The following is a 21627-nucleotide window of genomic DNA, read 5'->3' on the forward strand; positions in this document are numbered from 1 at the left end:
CGACCGTTGGTATATTCATGTACTGTACATTTTCACATTTGATTGACTTCATCTAATCTCCAGCAGTTAAACAGTGGGAAGACCTCTAGATTCAGTCAAATCAATTCTTGTTATGAACACAGTTTGATAAAACCCATTATTGGGAGACTAATGGACAGTCTGAGGAAATAATTGATCAACTCTTAGTGAGAGGATTTGAGTGACTACCTTCCAACAGTTAAGATAATTGAAAAACTGTTTTATGCTTAGGATGTTTATTACCATACAAGAACAAATCTTCCATTTCAAATGGGTTCAAGGGCTTACTTGAAAAAGAGATGTAACTCTGGTAAAAAAAAAATTAATAAATGTACGACAAATTAAATAAAATAAAAAAAGTGAAATGTTGTTGATAGTTAGTTGAACATCTAAAGAACATTTCCACACCATATATTTGGGGTAAGTGTTACCAAGAAAATGCCAAAAGATAATTGCATTCACCCGCTTGTCATCTACAACCAAATGGATGGTATAGGTAAGATTAACTGACAAAAAAAGTCACTGTGTGACTTTTTTCTGTCCCCCTCTGTTTGTAGTGTTTGTTATTTTGTGGTTCACCTGGTCCAGTTAACCTCAGAGGTATTTTTCCATGTGTGGTAGGATTTCGTGGGAAAGCTTCAAGACCAAACAGATAATGGGAAAGGTAGCAGACTTGGGATAAATAGCAATCTCTCTACAAAATTCAGAAGAGACACTGAGGAACGAGCTATTATTCTACATCCTTCCGGAATTGGACCACAATTCTTAGCACCACTTGACAGATCTGTCCACAGACTTGGATAGATGGCTCACATGCCACAAAGCCACAAAGACACACAAGATGGTGCCGACAGAAATGGTCGCCTCGCTTCAGGTCCTTAGAAAACGATGCAGTTATTTGTTTGTTTATGTATTATTTCTTACATTGTTTGCCCATAAAATTTCAAGTGTTATTACATACAGCCGGGAAGAACTATTGGATATAAAAGCGATGTCAACTTACCATCGTTACGACCAGGAATACGTCTTTCCTGAAGCGGACCCTTTGTTCGGAACCTCCACCATGGACATGTGATCTTATCCCAGAGGTCGACCCAAAACAACGTGGTCGCCGCAGGAGAGGCAGACGGAGCGGCCGACTGGTCAGACTCAGAAGGCGAGCACACCATCCACCGCTTCCGAGCAAATTACTCGCCAATGTCCAATCTCCAGATAACAAGGTGGAGGAAATCAGGGCACGAGTTGCCTTCCAGAGAGACATCAGAGATTGTAACATTCTCTGTTTCACGGAAACATGGCTCACTCAGGATATGTTGTCAGAGTCGGTACAGCCACCCGGTTTCTTCACGCATCGTGCCGACAGAAGAAAAAATAATCTCTCTGGTAAGAAGAAGGGCAGGGGTGTATGCCTTATGTTGAACGACACTAGGAACTCAAGTCCTTTTGGTCACCCAACCTAGAATTCCTTACAATCAAATGCAGACAGCATTATCTTCCAAGAGAATTCTCTTCGATTATAGTCACAGCTGTGTATATCCCACCCCCAAGTAGATCTCTCGTCGGCACTGAAAGAACTTCACTGGACTCTATGTAAACTGGAAACCATACATCCTGAGGATGCATTTATTGTAGCTGGGGATTTTAACAAAGCTAACCTAAGAACCATACTTCCTAAATTCTATCAGCATGTCGAATGCCTGACAAGAGCTGGTTGCTTTCTGGATCATTGCTACTCGAACTTCCGAGATGCATACAAAGCCCTCCCCTGCCCTGCCTTCGGCATATCTGACCATGACTACATTTTGTTGCTCCCAGCCTATAGACAGAAAGTAAAACAGGAAACGCCCGTGCTCAGATCAATACAACGCTGGTCTGACCAATCGGATTCCACGCTTCAAGATTGCTTCGATCACGTGGACTGGGATATGTTCCGGATAGCCTCAGACAATAACATTGACGCATACGCTGACTCGGTAAGTGAGTTTATTAGCAAGTGCATCAGAGATGTCATTCCCTCTGTGGCCATTAAAACCTTCCCTAACCAGAAACCATGGATTGATGGCAGTATTCGTGCGAAACTGAAAGCGTAAACCACTGCTTTTAATCATGGCAAGGCTACCGGAAACATGACCGAATACAAGCAGTGCAGCTATTCCCTCCGCAAGACAATCCAACAAGCAAAGTGTCAGTATAGAGACAAAGTAAAGTTGCAATTCAATGGCTCAAACACGAGACGTATGTGGCAGGGTCTACAGTCAATGACGGATTACAAAAAGAAAACCAGCCCAGTCGCGGACATTGACGTCTTGCTCCCAGACAAATTAAACAACTTCTTTGCTTGCTTTGAAGATAATATAGTGCCACTGATACAGCCCGCTACCAAAGCCTGTGGGCTTTCCTTCACCGTGGCCAACGTGAGTAAAACATTTAAACGTGTTAACCCTCGCAAGGCTGCCGGCCCAGACGGCATCCCTAGCTGCGTCCTCAGAGCATGCGCAGACTAGCTGTCTGGTGTGTTTATGGACATATTCAACCAATCCCTATCCCAGTCTGTTGTCCCCACATGCTTCAAGATGGCCACCATTGCTCCTGTTCCCAAGAAAGCTAAGGTAACTGAAATAAATGGCTATGCTTTGAGAGACTAGCCAAGGACCATATCACTCCCACCCTACCTGATACCCTAGACCCACTCTAATAGGAGTGACGATGCAATCCACTGACGATGCAATCGCCATCACACTGCCCACTGCCCTATCCCATCTGGACAAGAGGAATACCTATGTAAGAATGCTGTTCATTGACTACAGCTCAGCATTTAACACCATAGTACACTCCAAATTCGTCATTAAGCTCGAGACCCTGGGTCTCGAACCCCGCCCTGTGCACCTGGGTCCTGGACTTTCTAACGGGCCGCCCCCAGGTGGTGAAGGTAGGAAACAACCTCTCCATCCCACTGATCCTCAACACTGGGGCCTCACAAGGGTGCGTTCTCAGCCCTCTCCTGTACTCCCTGTTCACCCATGACTGCGTGGCTATGCACGCTTCCAACTCCATCATCAAGTTTGCAGAAGACACTACAGTGGCAGGCCTGATTACCAACAAAGACGAGACATGCTACAGGAAGGAGGTGAGGGCCCTCAGAGTGTGGTGTCAGGAAAATAACCTCTTACTCAACGTCAACAAAACAAAGGAGATGATCGTGGACTTCGGGAAACAGCAGAGGGATCACCCCCCATCCACATCGACGGGACAGTAGTGCAGAAGGTGTAAAGTTTTAAGTTCCTCGGCATACACATCACGGACAAACTGAAATGGTCCAGCCACACAGACAACGTAGTGAAGAACGCGCAACAGCACCTCTTCAACCTCAGGAGGACGAAACACTCACAAACATTTACAGATGCACAATCGAGAGCATCCTGCCAGGCTGTATCACCGCCTGGTACGGCAATTGCACCACCCTCAACCACAAGGCTCTCCAGAGGGTAGGGCAGTCTGCACAACACATCACCGGGGGCAAACTGCCTGCCCTCCAGGACACCTACAGCACCCAATGTCACAGGAAGGCCAAAAAGATCATCAAGGACAACAACCACCCAAGCCACTGCCTGCTCATCCCGCTATCATCCAGAAGGTGAGGCCAGTACAGGTGCATCAAAGCTGGGACCGAGAGACTGAAAAACAGCTTCTATCTCAAGGCCATCAGACTGTTAAACAGCCATCACTAACATAAACAGGCTGCTGCCAACATAGAGACTCAAATCTCTGGCCACTTAAATAAACAGACTTAATAAATGTATCACTAGTCACTTTAAATAACGACACTTTAATAATGTTTACATCTCCTACATTACTCATCTCACATGTATATAGAGTATTCTACAACATCTACTGCATCTTGCCTATGCCGCACGCCATCGCTCATCCATATATTTTTTGTACATATTCTTATTCATCCCTTTACGTTTGTGTGTATTTGTGTGTGTAAGGTAGTTGTTGTGAATTTATTAGATTACTTGTTAGAATTTCCTGCATAGTCGGAACTAGAAGCACAAGCTTTTCGCTACACTCGCATTAAAATCTGCTAACCATGTGTATGTGACCAATAAAATATGATTTGATTTGATTTTAGCATGGGCAATGCCATTGAGGACTTCCACCACTTTGAAGTAGTCAACTGGGTGGGACTTGTTATGGGTCAAGGAAGAATCACAGAATTCCATCCAGGTCAGCAGGAGAAATCAACCCATGAATCATACTCCGCGCGCATATGCAGGTGGCAGTAAATCACCAACCTTGGCTTTATACACAACGCACTTTGGCTGCCATTATGCACCCTTTCAGTTTGTTTCATAGAAGTAATAGAATGAGCTACTTTAATGAAGAAAGCCCTCAATGGCGCTGCCCATGCTGTCACAGAACCATTATAGAAAAGCCCTCTATCCAACTCTTTATCAATCCCATATTTAAACCATAAAAAACTCAGAAGAAGGTCACTGGTATGAAATACTGTATATTGATATATGACTGACTGGTATAACTCAGGGGTGTAAAGAGAGACAATCTATATTCTTCACATCCCCATTGTTCCCTTTACATCTGCATCATGCCAATTGTGTCCTTTACATTTTCTAAAGGTCTGTTTCTGTAGAGGCTTGCGTGCTCTATACAGAGTCCGTGTCAGCCAGACAGAGTCTGTGTCACAATCATGATTTATATGTCGTGAGGCATGACACCTGCTGCTGTATAATGGCACAGTATCATTCATTTGGTAATGGAGGCTTACTACTACTTTGGACTTTAATATTCAGTTCCAATGATTGTTAGCTAGTGGTGGCTAAAGTTAGCTGAAGTTTGTAGTGGCTGTTTATTCCAGTTCCTCCTGGGCCATGGACTACTTTCGGGGGGATGAACCATGTATTGATAACCTCCTAATGTATTGGTATCATCATTGAAAGACCTAGGCACCCTTACCCCCCCCCCCCCCCCCCCCCAGCATCCCCACTGAAGCTAAGCATGGCTGAGTCTTGTCAATACCTTCATGGGAGTTTGTTGTTGGAAGGACATAAAGGGGCACTCTTTTTCTCTGGTCAAAGGAGTTTGGAATGTTTCCCTGCAAAGGGTGCTGCCCTTCATATAACATGAGCAGTTGAGCATGCCACCACTGACCATGGACCGCCTCAAAGACAGCAAATCATATATAACCTAATTCATACCACATAGTTATGTTTAATTGAAAATGTGAGAAAAGATATCCTACCTTTGCAACTCTTTCCCAGATTTATGCTGTAATTATTGACCATTATTTTATACTGTCTACTAACACAACAACATAGTACAAAAGTTTGATTTGTAATGATTCTATCAAGCACTAGATGGCGTCTCCACTCCATCATTTAGTGGACATCTGGCATTCAGACAATAATGTGATTAAACAAATAGCCAGCAGGTTTCAGTGCAAGAGAACATAACCAATGTCCTCATGCCAGCTTGAGTAACTCATCAACCCTTTCAAATGTCAGCATTCTTTACTGATGACCTAAATCCACCCCTGTCACCTGTATGGGAACTATAAGGGACCCCTGCCACCTACTCAGTGTCAACATCCCTTAAAGGGCAGTTTGTGATATTTACAGATGTTTTTTTGTCATTTAAATGAATGACCATCATATTCAAACCTGTTATTCAGCCAATGGCATCTCTGAAGGACAGTTAGCATTTTCCAAGATTTCAACATAAGGTTTGTTACAAAGATGCTTAAAGATCTTGACAAACAGAAAGCCACAGTACTGGAAAACATTCCAGCTAGAATCCTGAATGATGCTGCTGATCGTATTGGATATGCACATGTAACGCACATCATCAACCTTTCCATTCAACGTGGAAAGGAACCACAAGAGTTGAAACATGCAAGAGTTGAAACATGCAAGAAAGGAAGCAAAGTTGAACAAGGGAACTACAGACCAGTGTCAACAATGAGTGTATTGCCAAAGGTTTTAGAAAGAGCACTCCATGAACAGCTCCTAAAGTACAGTACATTGACGACCATAACACTTTATATGACATTCAGTCCAGTTTTAGACAATCTTATTCTACCGACACTTGCTTACTATTCTTGACTGATGGCAACTTCTGAGGTATGATCATGCTTGATCTATAAAAGCATTTGATACTGTGAACCATGATATTTTGTCATACAAACTGAAAGCAATTGGTTTTGGCTCCAACTCCGTATGATGGGTGAAGTCTTACCTAACTGATAGGGTCCAAAGGGTGGATGTTGACAGGACACTGTCTGATGCTAAGGAGATAAACAGTGGTGTCCCCCAGGGGAGCACATTGGGACCTTTGCTTTTTTTGCTCTACAGAAATGACATGGACTCTGCCTGTTCATGCCCTCTGTACCTGTATGCAGATGATTCTGCCCTCTTGGTTTCACATAAGAATAAGGAGACTGTTGAAAAGACCCTACGCAGCCAACTGACTATAGTCACCAAGTGGTTATCCGACAACAATCTGTCTCTGCATTTAGGCAAGACAGAATGCATTCACAAAGTGTGAAACTCTTCTAGCCTTTCAGTCAAGTGTAATTGTGTAGCGGTGAAGGAAAAATGCTCTGTTATATAATTGGGATGTGAACTGGACCAACACATGACAGGTGAACTCATGGCTCGGAAGGTCATTGGGAAGGTTCACTCCATGACAAATATTCCTGCATACAGAGAGGACCCTGGCAAACATCTCAGATACCGTGCCTCTATGACTATGCTTGTATCTCATGGTTTAGTGGCATAACAAAAAATCTGAAGGACAAATTTCAAACAGCCCAAAATAAACAAATTATAATTATACTCAAGGGCAGCTCAGAACACACATTGGTCCTAATCATTTCAGGGAACTGAACTGGCTTCCAGTTGATCTCCGGGTGGTGCAGATCAAACTGTTGATGGTTTTTAAAGTTATACATGACCTTGCCCCCAGTTACCTGTCTGGTTATTTTAATTTCATTAGACTCTCATAGCTATCACACCAGAGCCAGTGTTGCCAATATCAGACCGCTGGCTATAGGAGCATGGCTGGAAAAAATGTATTTCCTTAACACTGGTGCAGAGGAATTGAATGGTGTACAGTACCAAACCGTATAAAATATTTAATATAAACCTTAAGAAAGGGTTTATGGACAAAATGCTTTAAAACTGCGCAGGCCTAAATAAAGTATAGTTGTTTCAATAAATGTTACTTGCAAATTGATTTTATTCCTTTGACTGTTTCCTCCCTATTGATGAGATGTAATTTATATGTATTTTGTTTTCATGTCATAATATTGTGTATATTTGTTTTCATATGTCTATCTATAAGTCTTTGCTAGGTATAACCCCGCCTTATCTCAGCTCACTGATCGCCATAGCAACACCCACCCATAACACGCGCTCAAGTAGGTATATTTCACTGGTCAATCCCAAAGCCAACTCCTCCTTTGGCCGCCTTCCCTTACAGTTCTCTGCTGCCAATGACTGGTACGAATTGCAAAAATCACTGAAGCTAGAGACTTATATCTCCCTCACTAACTTTAAGCATCAGCTGTCAGAGCAGCTTACCGATCACTGTACCTGTACACAACCCATCTGTAAATAGCCCACCCAACATACCTCATCCCCATATTGTTATTTAGAAATGTTTTGCTCTTTTGCAACCCAGCATCTCTACTTGCACATCATCATCTGCACATCTATCACTCCAGTGTTAATGCTAAATTGTAATTATTTCGCCACAATGGCCTATTTTTGCCTTACCTCCCTAATTTTACTACATGTGCACACACTGTATATAGATCTATTGTGTTATTGACTGTACGTTTGTTTATCCCATGTGTAACTCTGTGTTGTTGTTTTTACGCACACACTTTGCTTTATCTTGGCCAGGTCACAATTGTAAATGAGAACTTGTTCTCAACTGGCCTACCTGGTTAAATAAAGGTGAAAGAAATAAAAAATGTAATAAAAATCTAGATATTTTCACGAGGACCACAATGGAAATACGTTTTGAACCCTCAATGATTTTTATGACATCCACATGTGTGGATGTATTGTGTTTTAAAATGGTCCATATAAATCCAATCAACCCCCCAAAAAATGCAATATCTCCATATCACTTAGAAATATCACTTATAAAAGCCCCATGATCTTAGTTAAACTATCATAGGCCAAAATATACGGTTGGTTTACTCTTGGTGAACAATGTATTTGTCCAATTATGGAGTGTGCCTTAAAAAAAGCTATGGAGAGACATTCAGCTCTGAGACATGTAATTCATTCGGGGCATGTCCCAGTAATGCACTCACACATAAGTGAGCCTTTCTTTATGGCACTTGACTCATGCATACAGATACAGGAGAAGACAAACCTGCTCACTCTGACCCCATAATGAAACATGTAGAGGGCATTTGACCTGCAGAAAGGGATCCCTGTTTTTTTCTGCCTCAAACTGTATTGATAAGGACACAGAATCCTACTTCTGTGATGTGGGATGGGTCCTCCACAGCCAATCAGAAGCCAGAGACAACACTGGTGGTTACATAAGACATTAGAAGTTGATGTTTGAAGTGACGCGATCTATTCAGCCCATCTGTCATTTCTTAGTTTTCCGCTTGGTCTTGCCCAGCGGGGCAAAATATGACAAGGGATGTCATAAAGACACCATTTTCTGGTTGAACTGTAACTTCCTTGTCAGATAACCAGAATACAACCAGGTAAAGACGTTTTTTTTCAGGATTACAAAAAGACAACGTTTTCAGTCACTTCAGACTGATGTCGTTTCAACCAATATCACCCATGTGACATGACCAGGAAAAACTCCAGTCCAGCCCCTAATTCTACACCATTATACAATCTAATTTAATAACCCCCCTCACACTATCTCACTGGATATAAACTACTATTGTCTCTTCTTCCATAGTTTCCTTCCCTCCACTCTCTTCCTATGGGAGTTCTGTTTGGCTGGCGAATCCTACTGCTGATGGGATGTAAACATAAAATTAGGCATCAGTCGAGGGCAGTAATTGTTACTTGCGCCGGAGCCACAAGTGAACGAGGCAAACCAGGCGAAACTCAGCAGAAAAGTGCAAGGCCCAAGTTTATCTAAATTCCCCTTCCTCCTGCTCCATAATGGAAAAACACTCTGAAATGTCATTTCAAATAGACCCCAATGTAATCCGCAGCCCAACGAGGCCCACTTAATCAATGCTACGGACATGTGCAGAGAAGAGGAACAGTCTCCAGATGGAAAAGGAGTTCTGAGTCAGCTCACAGGAGATTAAAAAGAGGGAGATGAATAATGGAGGAGGGGGAATGGTGGGAAAATTGCCCGAATGTGGCGAATCATCAATAACAGACAGAGGGTGGGAATACTTTGGAATAAAAAAAAGACTACTGCTGAAAATGAAATATCCCTACCCCGAGTTGTTTTCAATTAGTTTCGCTGCGTCTCGTTTTGTTTTCATCGTGTAGACTCATTATGCAAGTAGGCTGAGAGAGAGTTCGGCGTACTCAGAAAGGCTTGGCACAATGGTCGTGGTAAGCCCACAAACAAGAGCTGTCTCCCATGGCAACCAGTTGAATAATAGTAGTCAGGTGTCATTGGATGCGTTGACATATTTGAGTAGCCTGCTCATACAATTTTACCAGGTTGACACTGACAGGTTCATAAATAATCCCGGTTCAGGATCTATTTTCAAAAATACCAACACATTGAAGGTGTGTGAGCATTGATTCATATTTCATCAGGTTGTGGTGCAACACTCACATGGTGAAAAAAGTAACCCTCCACCTCCACAGTCTTGGAGCCCTTGGGCACCAACTAGTTCTTTCTCCACACGAATCATTAGTGTCTTGCAGTCAATCAAGCTCTACTCCAGAACCCCACTGACTTCTCATTTCATTGGCACGAAAATGGAGCGAATGACAGTCTTGTTGGCCCTTGTTGGCTGAGAAATGAATTTCAAAGTTTCATACAGTTTGACTCTATTATACGTCAGTATTGAAATACAGGACAAATGTATTTTTTGGTATGACAGTGTGTTTGAGTGTTGGTATTACTTTTTCAAGTTTATTATTCATCAGTCTGCACTGCAGTAACTTTTTATGTCTCCGGCTCCTATTCTATTGCCTTCTTAGCTGTAAGTCTTACCTCAGTCTTGAAATATATACATAATTTAGAACCAAGACACACAGACTTCCAATATTGTCCAGAGAGCTTTATTCACCTTTGTTTTATGCCCTGGCCTTCAATGCCCTCCCCCCGCCCCCGCCCCATACACACAACCCCCCTACACACACACATACACACACACACCCCGTCCACACATACGGTGGCAGAGTCGACTGACTCCATAATACGCAGGAGAGCTCAGGCTCTGAGATGATCTGTCATCCTCTCCTGTCAGCTTAGCGCCACTGTGCCTCCCCTTTCAGACGCTGTTTCGCAGCTGATACCTCTAGTGCAATTCTCTATTCCCAGGCTTATCCTTGGTCTGCGTCCCAAATGACACTCTATTCCCTACATAATGCACTACTTTTGACCAGAGCCCTACTGGCCTGCTCAAAAGTAGTGCACTTCATAGGGAATAGGGTGTCATTTGGGAGGTAACCCTTGACTTCGTGTCGTCTCGCTGCAGCGTCTCTTCGGCATGCTTTGTGAAATGTGTTTTCCCCCCACCTCATCCCAATGGCTGAATTATAATTTGTGGACTGCAGCGGGATCGTAAAAGGTTCTCTCCACAATGATTCTTCATAACACACATGTCACCACCACAGCAAAACCCAGATGGTTGTATTCTCAGTCCATGGTCAAAAGCTAAGGTATACAGTATGTGATGGACTTGACTACCTGTGTTAGGATTGGTTTGAATGAAGACAGAGAGACAGAGAGACAGAGACAGAGAGACAGAGACAGAGAGAGACAGAGAGAGACAGAGAGAGACAGAGAGAGAGACAGACAGACAGACAGACAGACAGACAGACAGGCAGACAGACAGACAGACAGACAGACAGACAGACAGACAGACAGACAGACAGACAGACAGACAGACAGACAGACAGACAGACAGACATATTTTAGTCATTTAGCAGGGCACATCCATCTATCTACAGTGCCTTCAGAAAGTATTCACACCCCTTGACTTTTTCCACATTTGGTTGTGTTCCAGCCTGAAATTAAAATTCATTACATTTAGATGTGTCTCTGATCTACACACAATACCCCATAATGTCAAAGTGGAACTATGTTTTTAGACATTTTTACAAATTAATAAAAACAAGTAAAAGTTCAAATGTCTTGAGTCAATAAGTATTCAAACCATTTTGTTATGGCAAGCCTAAATAAGTTCAGGAGTAAACATTTGCTTAACAAGTCAGATACGTTGCATTGACCTACTCCGTGTGCAATAATGGCGTGTAACATGATTTTTGAATGACTACCTTATCTCTGTACCCCACGCATACAATTATCTGTAAGATCCCTCAGTCGAGCAGTGAATTTCAAGCACAGATTCAACGACAAAGACCAGGGAGGTTCTCCAACGCCTCGCAAAGAAGGTCACCTATTGGTAGATGGGTAAAAAAAAGCAGACATTGAATATCCCTTTGAGCATGGTGAAGTTATTCATTACACTTTGGATGGTGTATCAATACACCCAGTCACTACAGAGATACTGCCGTCCTTCCTAACTCAGTTGTCGGAGAGGAAGAAAACTGCTCAGGGATTTCACCATAAGGCCAATGGTCATTTTAAAACAGTCCTGCCTGTTTGGCCCTGTCCGGGGTATCATTGGATGGGGCCACAGTGTCTCCTGACCCCTCCTCTCTCAGCCTCCAGTATTTATGCTGCAGTAGTTTATGTGTCGGGGGGCTAGGGTCAGTGTTATATCTGGAGAATTTCTCCTGTCTTATCCGGTGTTCTGTGTGAATTTAAGTATGCTCTCTCTAATTTTTCTCTCTCTCTCTCTCTCTCTCTCTCTCTCTCTCTCTCTCTCTCTCTCTCTCTCTCTCTCTCTCATTTATGCACTCACTACCGTAAGTTGCTCTGGATAAGAGTGTCTGCTGATTGACTAAAACGGAAAGTCGTACTGTGCAAAGAAATGCATTTTTTTTCCCTGAATACCAACATCACTGAGCAGCACTCTTCATATTTTCAAGCATGGTGGTGGCTGCAACATGTTATATGGGTATGCTTGTCATCTGCAAGGACTAGACAGTTTTTAGGATAAAAAGGAAAGGAATAAAGCTAAGCACAGGCAAAGTCCTAGAGGGAAAACCTGGTTCAGTCTGCTTTCCAACAGACAGTGGGAGACAAATTCACCTTTCAGCAGGATAATAACCTAACACACAAGGCCAAATATACACTGGAGTTACTTACCAAGACAACATTGAATGTTCCTGAGTGCCCTAGTTACAGTTTTGAAAATGGCTGTTTAGGAATAATCAACAGCCAACATGACGGAGCTTGAAGAATACATTTTTTTTTTAAATGGCCAAATATTGTACAATCCAGGTGTGCAAAGCTCTTAGGGACTTACCCAGAAAGACTCACAGCTGTAATCGCTGCCAATTGGGATTCTAACATGTATGGACTCAGAGGGTTGAACATTTATCTAATGAAAATGTATTTGTGTTTCATTTTCCATCCTCCCCAAAAATAATTTTGACTTTGGCGTTAGAGAGTATTTTGTTTAGATCGTTGACAAAAAAAAAATACAAATCCATTTTAATCCTGCTTTGTAACACAACAAAATGTGGAAAAAGTCAAGGGGTGTGAATCCTTTCCTAAGGCACTGTAGATAACTTACCGGACCTCTAATTAATATACAGAACACTATAGAGCATTCTCTCAGGCCCCAACCTTCTGGAAATAGCAGACAGAATCATGGTGGTATTGATGATAATGTGTTGATGGCAACATGTTAATGATAGTGTGTAAATTATACTGTTGACCAACACGTTCCTAGAAAGAGGAAGTCACAGAATGAGTGAGAGGTTTAGATTTCACACCCGCATAGATGCTGGCAACACTCTTCAGATGACAGTCCTTCCTCTCTTCAGAAGCCCCTCTGTTGTTAAATTCCTGCTATAAGTGTTTGCCCTATAACCCACCTAACGCCTTTCATACTTTCCCCCTTGAATTCGGGAAACACTGGTCCTTTGTTAAATGACAGAAATCGATCCTCTCTCTCTCTCTCTCCCTCTCTCTCTCACACACACACACACACACACAGGTATCTAATACACACAGGAAGGGGTATCCAATACACATAGGGAGGAGAGTGAGAGTGTTACCACCCCTACACACAAATGAAAGTATTTGAAAACCCTCCTCCACAGGCTACTTGATAGACTGGTTACTCTTTGCTTCTTGATAGCACTGACTAAATATTCGTTGTCTTGACATCTGCTAATGAGAAAAACACCCTGTATAAAAAAAAGTACACTTTCCATATTCTCAAAAGAAAAACACTGTTTTGAGTCTGTCAACTATTAAAGCACCCAATACATCGCTAGATGCATAAGTTACATCACAACCACACCAATTGATTACAACCCCCCCCCCCTCCCCCACACACACAAGTATATACAGTATGTATATATGCTGCATTCTTGGAATGTATGTAGAAACCCCCCCCACCTCCTTAATTTTAGTATGATGTCATTGATTCTATGAAAATGCCAGGAAGCAGCGTCATATTTTTGGTTCAGTGTCAATGTAGTGATATGTGGTTTAAAGAGTCCTCCTGTCCATCACTGTTTCAATGGTGGGGCAGACCCGAGCCTGCTGGGAACTGAACTGTAGATAATAAGACCACAAAGACTGGGGACAAAACAAAAATAGTCGGGAGCTGGGGAGTCTGTGTGAGTGGGTGGGTTCGGGGGGGGGTCACATGGGGGGCTAGTGGGAGCTGGTCATGGGGGGATCAAGCTGGTGAGGGGGCAAAGGGGAGGGGGAGAAACAGAGGAGAGAGACAGATTAATTAGCAGTGTTGAAGGGGAGCCTTGTTTGAACATGGGACTCATGAGTGCCATACCCTGTAGCCTACACACACCACTGGGGGGAGAGACAAAGGAGAAGAGGTGTAGTGTAATGGAGTCTTAATCCTTATGAGTCTAAGTAACATCATAAAAAAAATCCCATCAAAGTCTGTCAATTTAAGGTAGAGATATCAGGTCTTTTTGCATGGGCAGCACTCCAATCCATCGCATCTGCTACAGCGGTGTTTGTCAGGGGAGACTCAAATGAACATGATGGTGTTCTCTGTTTTGCTCTGTGACCACCACAAGTGACACGGGACTCATCTGAAGGTAACCCATAGAAACAAATGGAAGTAGTTTTGTGCCATCACAAATAAGGGGTTTAGTGTGTCAAAAAATATATATATATATTCCCTGAGCTTCCTTAAATCTCCTAGACATAGGACAGACATTTCAAAAACCTTATTCCTTATGATTTTGACTGTCTTTTTTTGCCATTTATGAATGTGTTATTCAAGGTGTTTCTATGGGCTATAGTGTTAAAGACTATAGTAGCCATCGAGTTTGCTGACGGAACGACGGTGGTAGGACTGATCCCCGATGACGATGAGCCTCCTATAGGCAGTGTTGTGCCAGGACAACAACCTCTCCCTCAACGTCCACAAAACAAAGGAGCTGATTATGGACTACAGGAAACAGAGGGGTTGTAGTGGAGTGGGTCTAGAGCTTCAAGGTCCTCGGTGTCCACATCACTAAGGAATTAACATGGTCCACACACACCCACACAGTTGTGAAGAGAGTACGACAGCACCTCTTCCCCCTCAGGAGGCTGAAAGGATTTGGCATGGCCCCCGAGATCCTCAAAAAGTTCTATAGTTGCACCATTGAGAGCATCTTGACTGGCTGCATCGTCGCCTGGTACGGCAACTGCAAGGCACCCGACCACAAGACGGTACAGAGGGTGGTGTGTATGGCCCTGCCATCTAGGACCTCTATACCAGGCGGTGTCAGAGGAAGGCCCGAGAAATTGTCAAAGACTCCAGCCACCCAAGTCATAAACTGTTCTTTCTGCTACCACACGGCAAGCAGTACCACTGCATCAAATCTGGAACCAACAAGACCCTGAACAGCTTCTACCCCCAAGCCAAGAAAACTGCTAAATAGCTCATCAATGGCTACCCGGACTACTTGCACTGACTCTATGTCCTCACACTGGACTCTACCCGCACACTCAAACATACTTACACTGACACCACAAAACACAAATACACACACCACACAAACATAATATTCTCACACATGCATACTGATACCACACACACTTTCACACTCACCACATACGCTGCTGCTACTGTCTACTATGTTGTTGCCTAGTCAGTTTACTCCTACCTATATGTACATATACACCTCAATTACCTCATACCCCAGAACATGGACTCTGTACTGGTACTCCCTGTATATAGCCATGTTATTTTACTCATTATTATTATTCATTATTCACTGTCTATTTATTCCTATTGTCACAATTTCGATTTATTTTTCATTTTTATCTTTAATTAACTCTGCATGGTTGGAAAAGGACCCGTAAGTAAGCATTCCACTGTTAGTCTACACCTGTTATTTACAAAGCATGTGACAAATAAAATATGATTGGACACTCAATAACCCGCGGGAGGCGCTATCTATCCATTTCAAAACGAGGCGTAGATATCGACATTCGTCACCTATCCACAGTTCGTTTTGTATCGAAAATGGATTGATTCAGACAGGTTCGGATTTGAATGAACAGAACCTCCACATAAACCAAGGCCTTTCTCTTGTCTCTGATGCTGGTCCCCAAGGTTCACGACATTCTCTCTGCGTCTCGGGAGGGGTGTGACTCGCAGAGCAGGGCAGCTGCTCCACAGCCGACAACCCCCCTCTTCTTACCCCTTCACCCGCACGCCCCAGCCCCCCTCTGTCTCGGCAGTCCCAATTGCCATTCCAACGAACACTCCTTGAGGAGCAACAGCTACATCTGAGTCAGCGAAGTGGATTACTGAGTTTTTCGAAGAAAAAAATTAAGAAGATTTGCAGTATTTTTGGAGCAATGTGCGAGTGTATAGAAGCGCTTTTGGACTACAATTTGGCATCGATAAAGTGCGAGAAAGGCGGAGAGAAAGCGCATTGTAATGCTCCATAGCTTTGCTGTTTCTCCGTGGATTTGGCCGATGATTTGAATGAATAACAAAAATGACTACTTTCGGCGATTGGATGTAGGCTAGTGGAATGGGATGGTTTTTATTTGTTGCATTAATTCAAGACATGAGAATAAAGAGATTTGTAAAAGGTTCTACGTCTCGGGTGGTTTAGGTGCTGTGTATTGTGTGGCACCATCTGAAGGGTCCAGGCAAAACCTTTATTAATGTTGCAAGATCCTAGTTTATGACAATGGATTACTTGCTGTGGATATGCAGCTTTGTGCTTCCCGTGGTATTAGCTGTTGAAGGTATGTATGTCAAATCATTTTAATATACTACACTTTTGCTTGAACTTTTCTTTTGCATGTAGCCTCATTCCGATTAATCGGGTTCTAATATACAATTAATTGGTATATACAGCCTGAAACTAATGACTGCAAAATCGTGTAAATATTCCTCACAAGACAGAATGTTGAATAAATATATAAAATCTGTACTCGGATTTTGAGGCAAAATATCCACAGGAAATATTTTTTTACTCGACTTTTTAGGGGTCCGGTAGGTACAGTGCCTTGCAAAAGTATTCAGACCCCTTGGATTTCTTCACATTTTATTGTGTTTCAACGTGCGATTAAAATGTATGCAATTGTCATTTTTTGTTAACAATCTACACAACATACTTTCATGTCAAAGTGGACGTGGTTTCATATACGTTTTTTTTATAGCATATATATATATTTATATATATATATAAAATCTAACAAATATAGTCGTTGCGTAAGTTTTCCACAAGCCTAATTTGGTGAAAGTGTCAAATTTAGCTTAAAAGAAATCGCATAAGTTACATTGGCTCATTCTGTGAAATAATAGGATTTGACATTATTTGTTTACTTTAATTTTTCCTCTGTCCCCCATCCATACATTACATCTGTAAGTTTGGCTCCCGAAGTGGCGCAGCAGTCTAAGGCACTGCATCTCAGTGCAAGAGGCGTCACTGGTTCAAATTCAGTCTGCATCACATATGGCCGTGATTGGCTGGAGTAGGCCGTCATTGTAAATAAGAATTTGTTCTGAACTGACTTGCCTAGTTAAATAAAAGGTTCCCTTCGTCAAGTATTCCATTTCAAGCACAGATTCAACTACTAAGATGAGGGAAATTTTCAAAAGCCTCATAAAGAAGGGCATTGATTGGTAGGTAGGTAACAATAACTATCTCTTTAAGCATGGTCAAGTTAATAATTATGCTTCGGATGATGTATTAAACCACCCAGACATATCAAAGACACAGTCATCCTGCTGAACTGAGCAGCAGGACAGGAAGAGAACTGCTCAGGGATGTCACCATGAGACCATCTGGGATTTTAAAACAGCCACAAAGTTTAAAAGCTGTGATGGGAGAAAATGGATCAAGAACATTGTACTGAATCCACAAAAATGACCTAAGTGACAGAGTGAAAAGAACGCAAGTATACTAAATCAAAAATATTCTTAAACATGCATCTTTGGGCACTAAAATATTACTGCAAAAAAGGAATACACTTTTTGGCCTAAATGCAAAGTCTTATGTTTGGGGGCAAATCCAACACAACACATCACTGAATAACTGCGGCCGTATTTTCAAGCATCGGCAAATACTGGGGATTTTTTCAGGATAAAAAGAAATGGGATGGAGCCAAGCACAGGCAAAATCCTAGAGAAAAATCTGCTTCAGTCTGCTTTACACCTGAGACTAGGAGAGGAATTCACCTTTCAGCAGGACAATAACCTACAACAGAAGGCTAAATCTACACTGGAATTGCTTACCAAGAAGATAGTGAATGTACTTGAGTGGTAAAGTTATAGTTTTGACTTAAATCTGCTTGACAATCTATGGCATGACTTGAAAATAGCAATTTGTGTAGATTGCTGACAAAAAAATGACAATTAAATCAAATTTTATCCCACTTGGTAACACAATAAAATGTGAAGAAATCCAAGGGGCTTGAATACTTTTGCAAGGCACTGTATATGTTTGGCACCTAGGTAAAGTGAATTTTATATTGGATTTTCTCTCGTCAATGGCTATTGAACCAAGCCTACCATGACACTGAATATTGTATATTCTGAATCAAGGGAGGATGGTGAACAATCAAAACCTTTTTTGTTGGGTGGTTTAAAATATATATATTTTATGTAAATCAGAATAAAAAAACTAATAATGAAATTCACACAAAAAAGGAGTCCGAATATATAATTTTCAATGTCAGGCTCCCGAGTGGTGCAGCGCACTAAGACACTGCATCTCAGTGCTAGAGGTGTTACTACAGACCCTGGTTCAAATCCAGGCTGTATCACAACTGGCTGTATGTAATTGGGAGTCCCATAGGGCAGTCACAATTGGGCCAGTGTCGTTAGGGTTACGCTGGGGTAGGCTGTTATTGTAAATAAGAATTTGTTCTTAATTGACTTGCCTATTTAAATAAATAAAATGTCATGGCATGCTTGGTTCAATAGAAATTGACAAGAGAAAACCAAATATCCAATATAAAATGCATTTTACCTTGGTGCTGAACTCAATCCAATTCATTTAAAAAGCCATCAGCAGATGTCACTGAACCATATACCTACAGGCTCTACAGAAAGTCAGGTAAACAATACTTTCCCGTGGAAATGTTGTCTCAAATTTCGAACAGCTTGAAGGATAAACCGCCCAGACAACCGGTAGAATAAGTTTAGACATAATTGTATTCTGGCTTGTAAGGAACATTTACACAATTTTGCAGGCATTAGTTTCAGGCTGTATATACCAATGAATTGCGTATTACAGCCTGATTAATCAGACTAGCAGCCTAGATGTTTCCAAAGAATGTGGGTGTTTGCAAGCCATGATGAACTGCCAAAAATGCGATTATGTTTGAATATGAATATTACATTGTATAATAAGATGAAGCACAGCTTTATTTTGCCAATGGCATGGCGTATTCAAAAATCTGTTATTTTCATTGCAGGTTTTAACTGTGATAGGCTTAAAAATAGTTTTGTTTTGCTAAACCGCCTCTGTTGCCACAATTTAAAATGGATAGAGTAGATCGATTGTTTGGATTCAAAGTTACCATTTATGTTCATACTATTCGGGTACGGCCTGTTTTGTATCACACCACTGTATTGTGCTGTGGTTGAGTCACGCATTGGATTTATTCTAGGAAAACGGACTAATGAGAACATACACACAACACACACACAGCAACAGTTCCATTGGTATAGCTTTCCCCACAAAGGAAAGCAGGGACGCCCCATGCATTTTCGGTCCTCCACGTGTCACCCATATGGGTCACACGTCATTGCAGCTGCATCCCCGTCGCTATTGTCAAGTACCTTTTGCTGCGTTGTCACACCCACTAGTTGAGTATTTCATTATGTTGGGTTGCTTGACCAAGCCCATGACACAGCTCAATATGACAAAGGATTCATCCTAAATAAAACACCCACATACTGTATTTTGCTTCTCACAAAGTACACAAGGTACACAAAGTACCACAGATAGGAGCTAGTTATCAGTGTCTTTGACATTACACTGATGGGGAGGTTATATCCTGACTGTTTTCATATATGTTAAAAATAGGTGCCAAACATTACAACATGCTCAGTGTAAAAAAACTTTAGCGTCAGTCTATAAATTTCATCCTCTAGGGAAAAGCCAATATGTCTGGCAATTTAAAGAGGAAAGAAGAAACAAATCCTCTAATATCCTGAAGCTTTCTCTCTAGCCAATCAATACCAGTCAATTGTGTGTGTCATTGGACACATACAAAATGACAGGCCAAAGATACATGTAGGCAAGTTGCCTTTAGCTTTGTCTGATCAAGCAGACTGTAATACACAATGTAATTGGTATATACAGCCTAAAATATTGAAGTGCAAAATCATGTAATGTTTCCTTACAAGCCAGACTGTTGAATATAATTACATTTGAGCTAGCTCTACCTGTTGTCTGGGCAGTTTTTCACAAAATATCCACAGACAAGCATTCTCTCAACCAGCTTCACTTCAACCAAGAGTGTGCAAAGCTGTCATCAAGGCAAAGGGGGGCTTTTTTGATTTATCACTTTTTTGGTTACTACATGATTCCATATTTGTTATTTCATAGTTTTGATGTCTGTTACAATAATAGTAAAAATAAAGACAAACACTTGAATGAGTAGGTGTGTCCAAACTTTTGACTGGTACTGTACACCAGGAGGGTTGGCAAACCAGGTCCGCGGTTTGTGCTGAGTTCATGGGTTAGTCGACTTGCTAACTGGTTGTATTTCTACTTGTGCTTTGGCCAACTACTGTAGTTTAGCAGGTCGGCAATTTCAGAGTTTCCTAGTTCCGACTAGCACATGAACGGGGCATTATCCTCTGTGTTGGGTTATGCCAAACTGGTCAAATCTCAGGGAGAGATAAATGTCACCGGATTCATTTGTGCTTTGTGCAGGGTCCTACACTTTTAATTGAAGTCTGTGTATTTATGAATTGTCAATCTGATATCTTGAATATGGTTTTTATGCCAATAATTTGTGATTGGTTGTAATGGTATGGTCCATGTCGAAGTATCCCATGTACCATACTTAAAGAAAACCTAAACCAAGGTAACTTCATTTAGACTCTACCAGCTCCTTTATATATTTCTCTCCAAATTCCGCCACGTTCCCCGCCTGCCTTTCCTTCCCTGAGTAAAATGTGCTTCTCTTGGACGCCAGCCAGTGTTATCGCTCATCAATTATGGTGCCAGCGTCTAAATCAATGCAGCGGCAGCCTCCCTAGCTGGTCTCACAGAGATTTTCATAGGCTGATGATCAGCCAGTTTTCCCACCGACCAACAACTTAACTTACACAACACTGGGTTGTTAACTAATGTCTGTCCTCTGAGGACGGGGGCAGGTTCGAGTAGTTGAAGTGTATTATGGGTTTTAAGGTTGTCTGTCGGGGTCGATGCCTCGTTGTCAGTATGGTGGATTCCAAGAGATTTCATTGGAATTTGGTTCTTGAATTGGCAGTTGCCTGTTGGTTACCGTTACTTTTGTTTTGTCTATTTATTTACTTTTTGTCCTTCGAATTAATCCAATTCATTTGAGTGAGGTACAGTGCCGTTTAGTTCACTCCAATAGATTCATTGGAATTCATGGATTCACGTTGGTTCATTCATTCACGTTGGTTCATTCATTCACGTTGGTTTCCATTAGGATATGTATTTTTTCAACACCAGTATGTATGTCAGTCAAATTTTTGGGGTGGATTTGAGTGCAATGTCCAACTGTGTCCTTGGGTCTGTCCATGAGTTTAGCTAGTGACATAAGCTCTGGCCTCCTAGTCACCCATGCAATGGACATGTGACTCACTGACCCTGTCATCTTCTTTATGACTAACCCCTATAACAGTGATGTTGTGCACTT

General features: G+C 41.9%; 1 protein-coding gene across 1 annotated transcript in view; it reads left to right on the forward strand.

Moving 5' to 3' along the window:
• The first annotated feature begins 16328 nt into the window (after positions 1-16328).
• LOC139387069 (eph receptor B3a) overlaps positions 16329-21627 on the forward strand; it is a 48951-nt gene continuing 43652 nt past the window's right edge. Inside the window, exon 1 of the mRNA XM_071133054.1 lies at positions 16329-16521. Within this exon, the coding sequence (XP_070989155.1) occupies positions 16458-16521 (64 nt within the window). The 5' untranslated portion in view covers positions 16329-16457. The remainder of the gene's footprint in view (positions 16522-21627) is intronic.

Source organism: Oncorhynchus clarkii, chromosome 28 (genome assembly GCF_045791955.1).
Source record: "Oncorhynchus clarkii lewisi isolate Uvic-CL-2024 chromosome 28, UVic_Ocla_1.0, whole genome shotgun sequence".
Classification (NCBI taxonomy): Eukaryota; Metazoa; Chordata; class Actinopteri; order Salmoniformes; family Salmonidae; genus Oncorhynchus; species Oncorhynchus clarkii.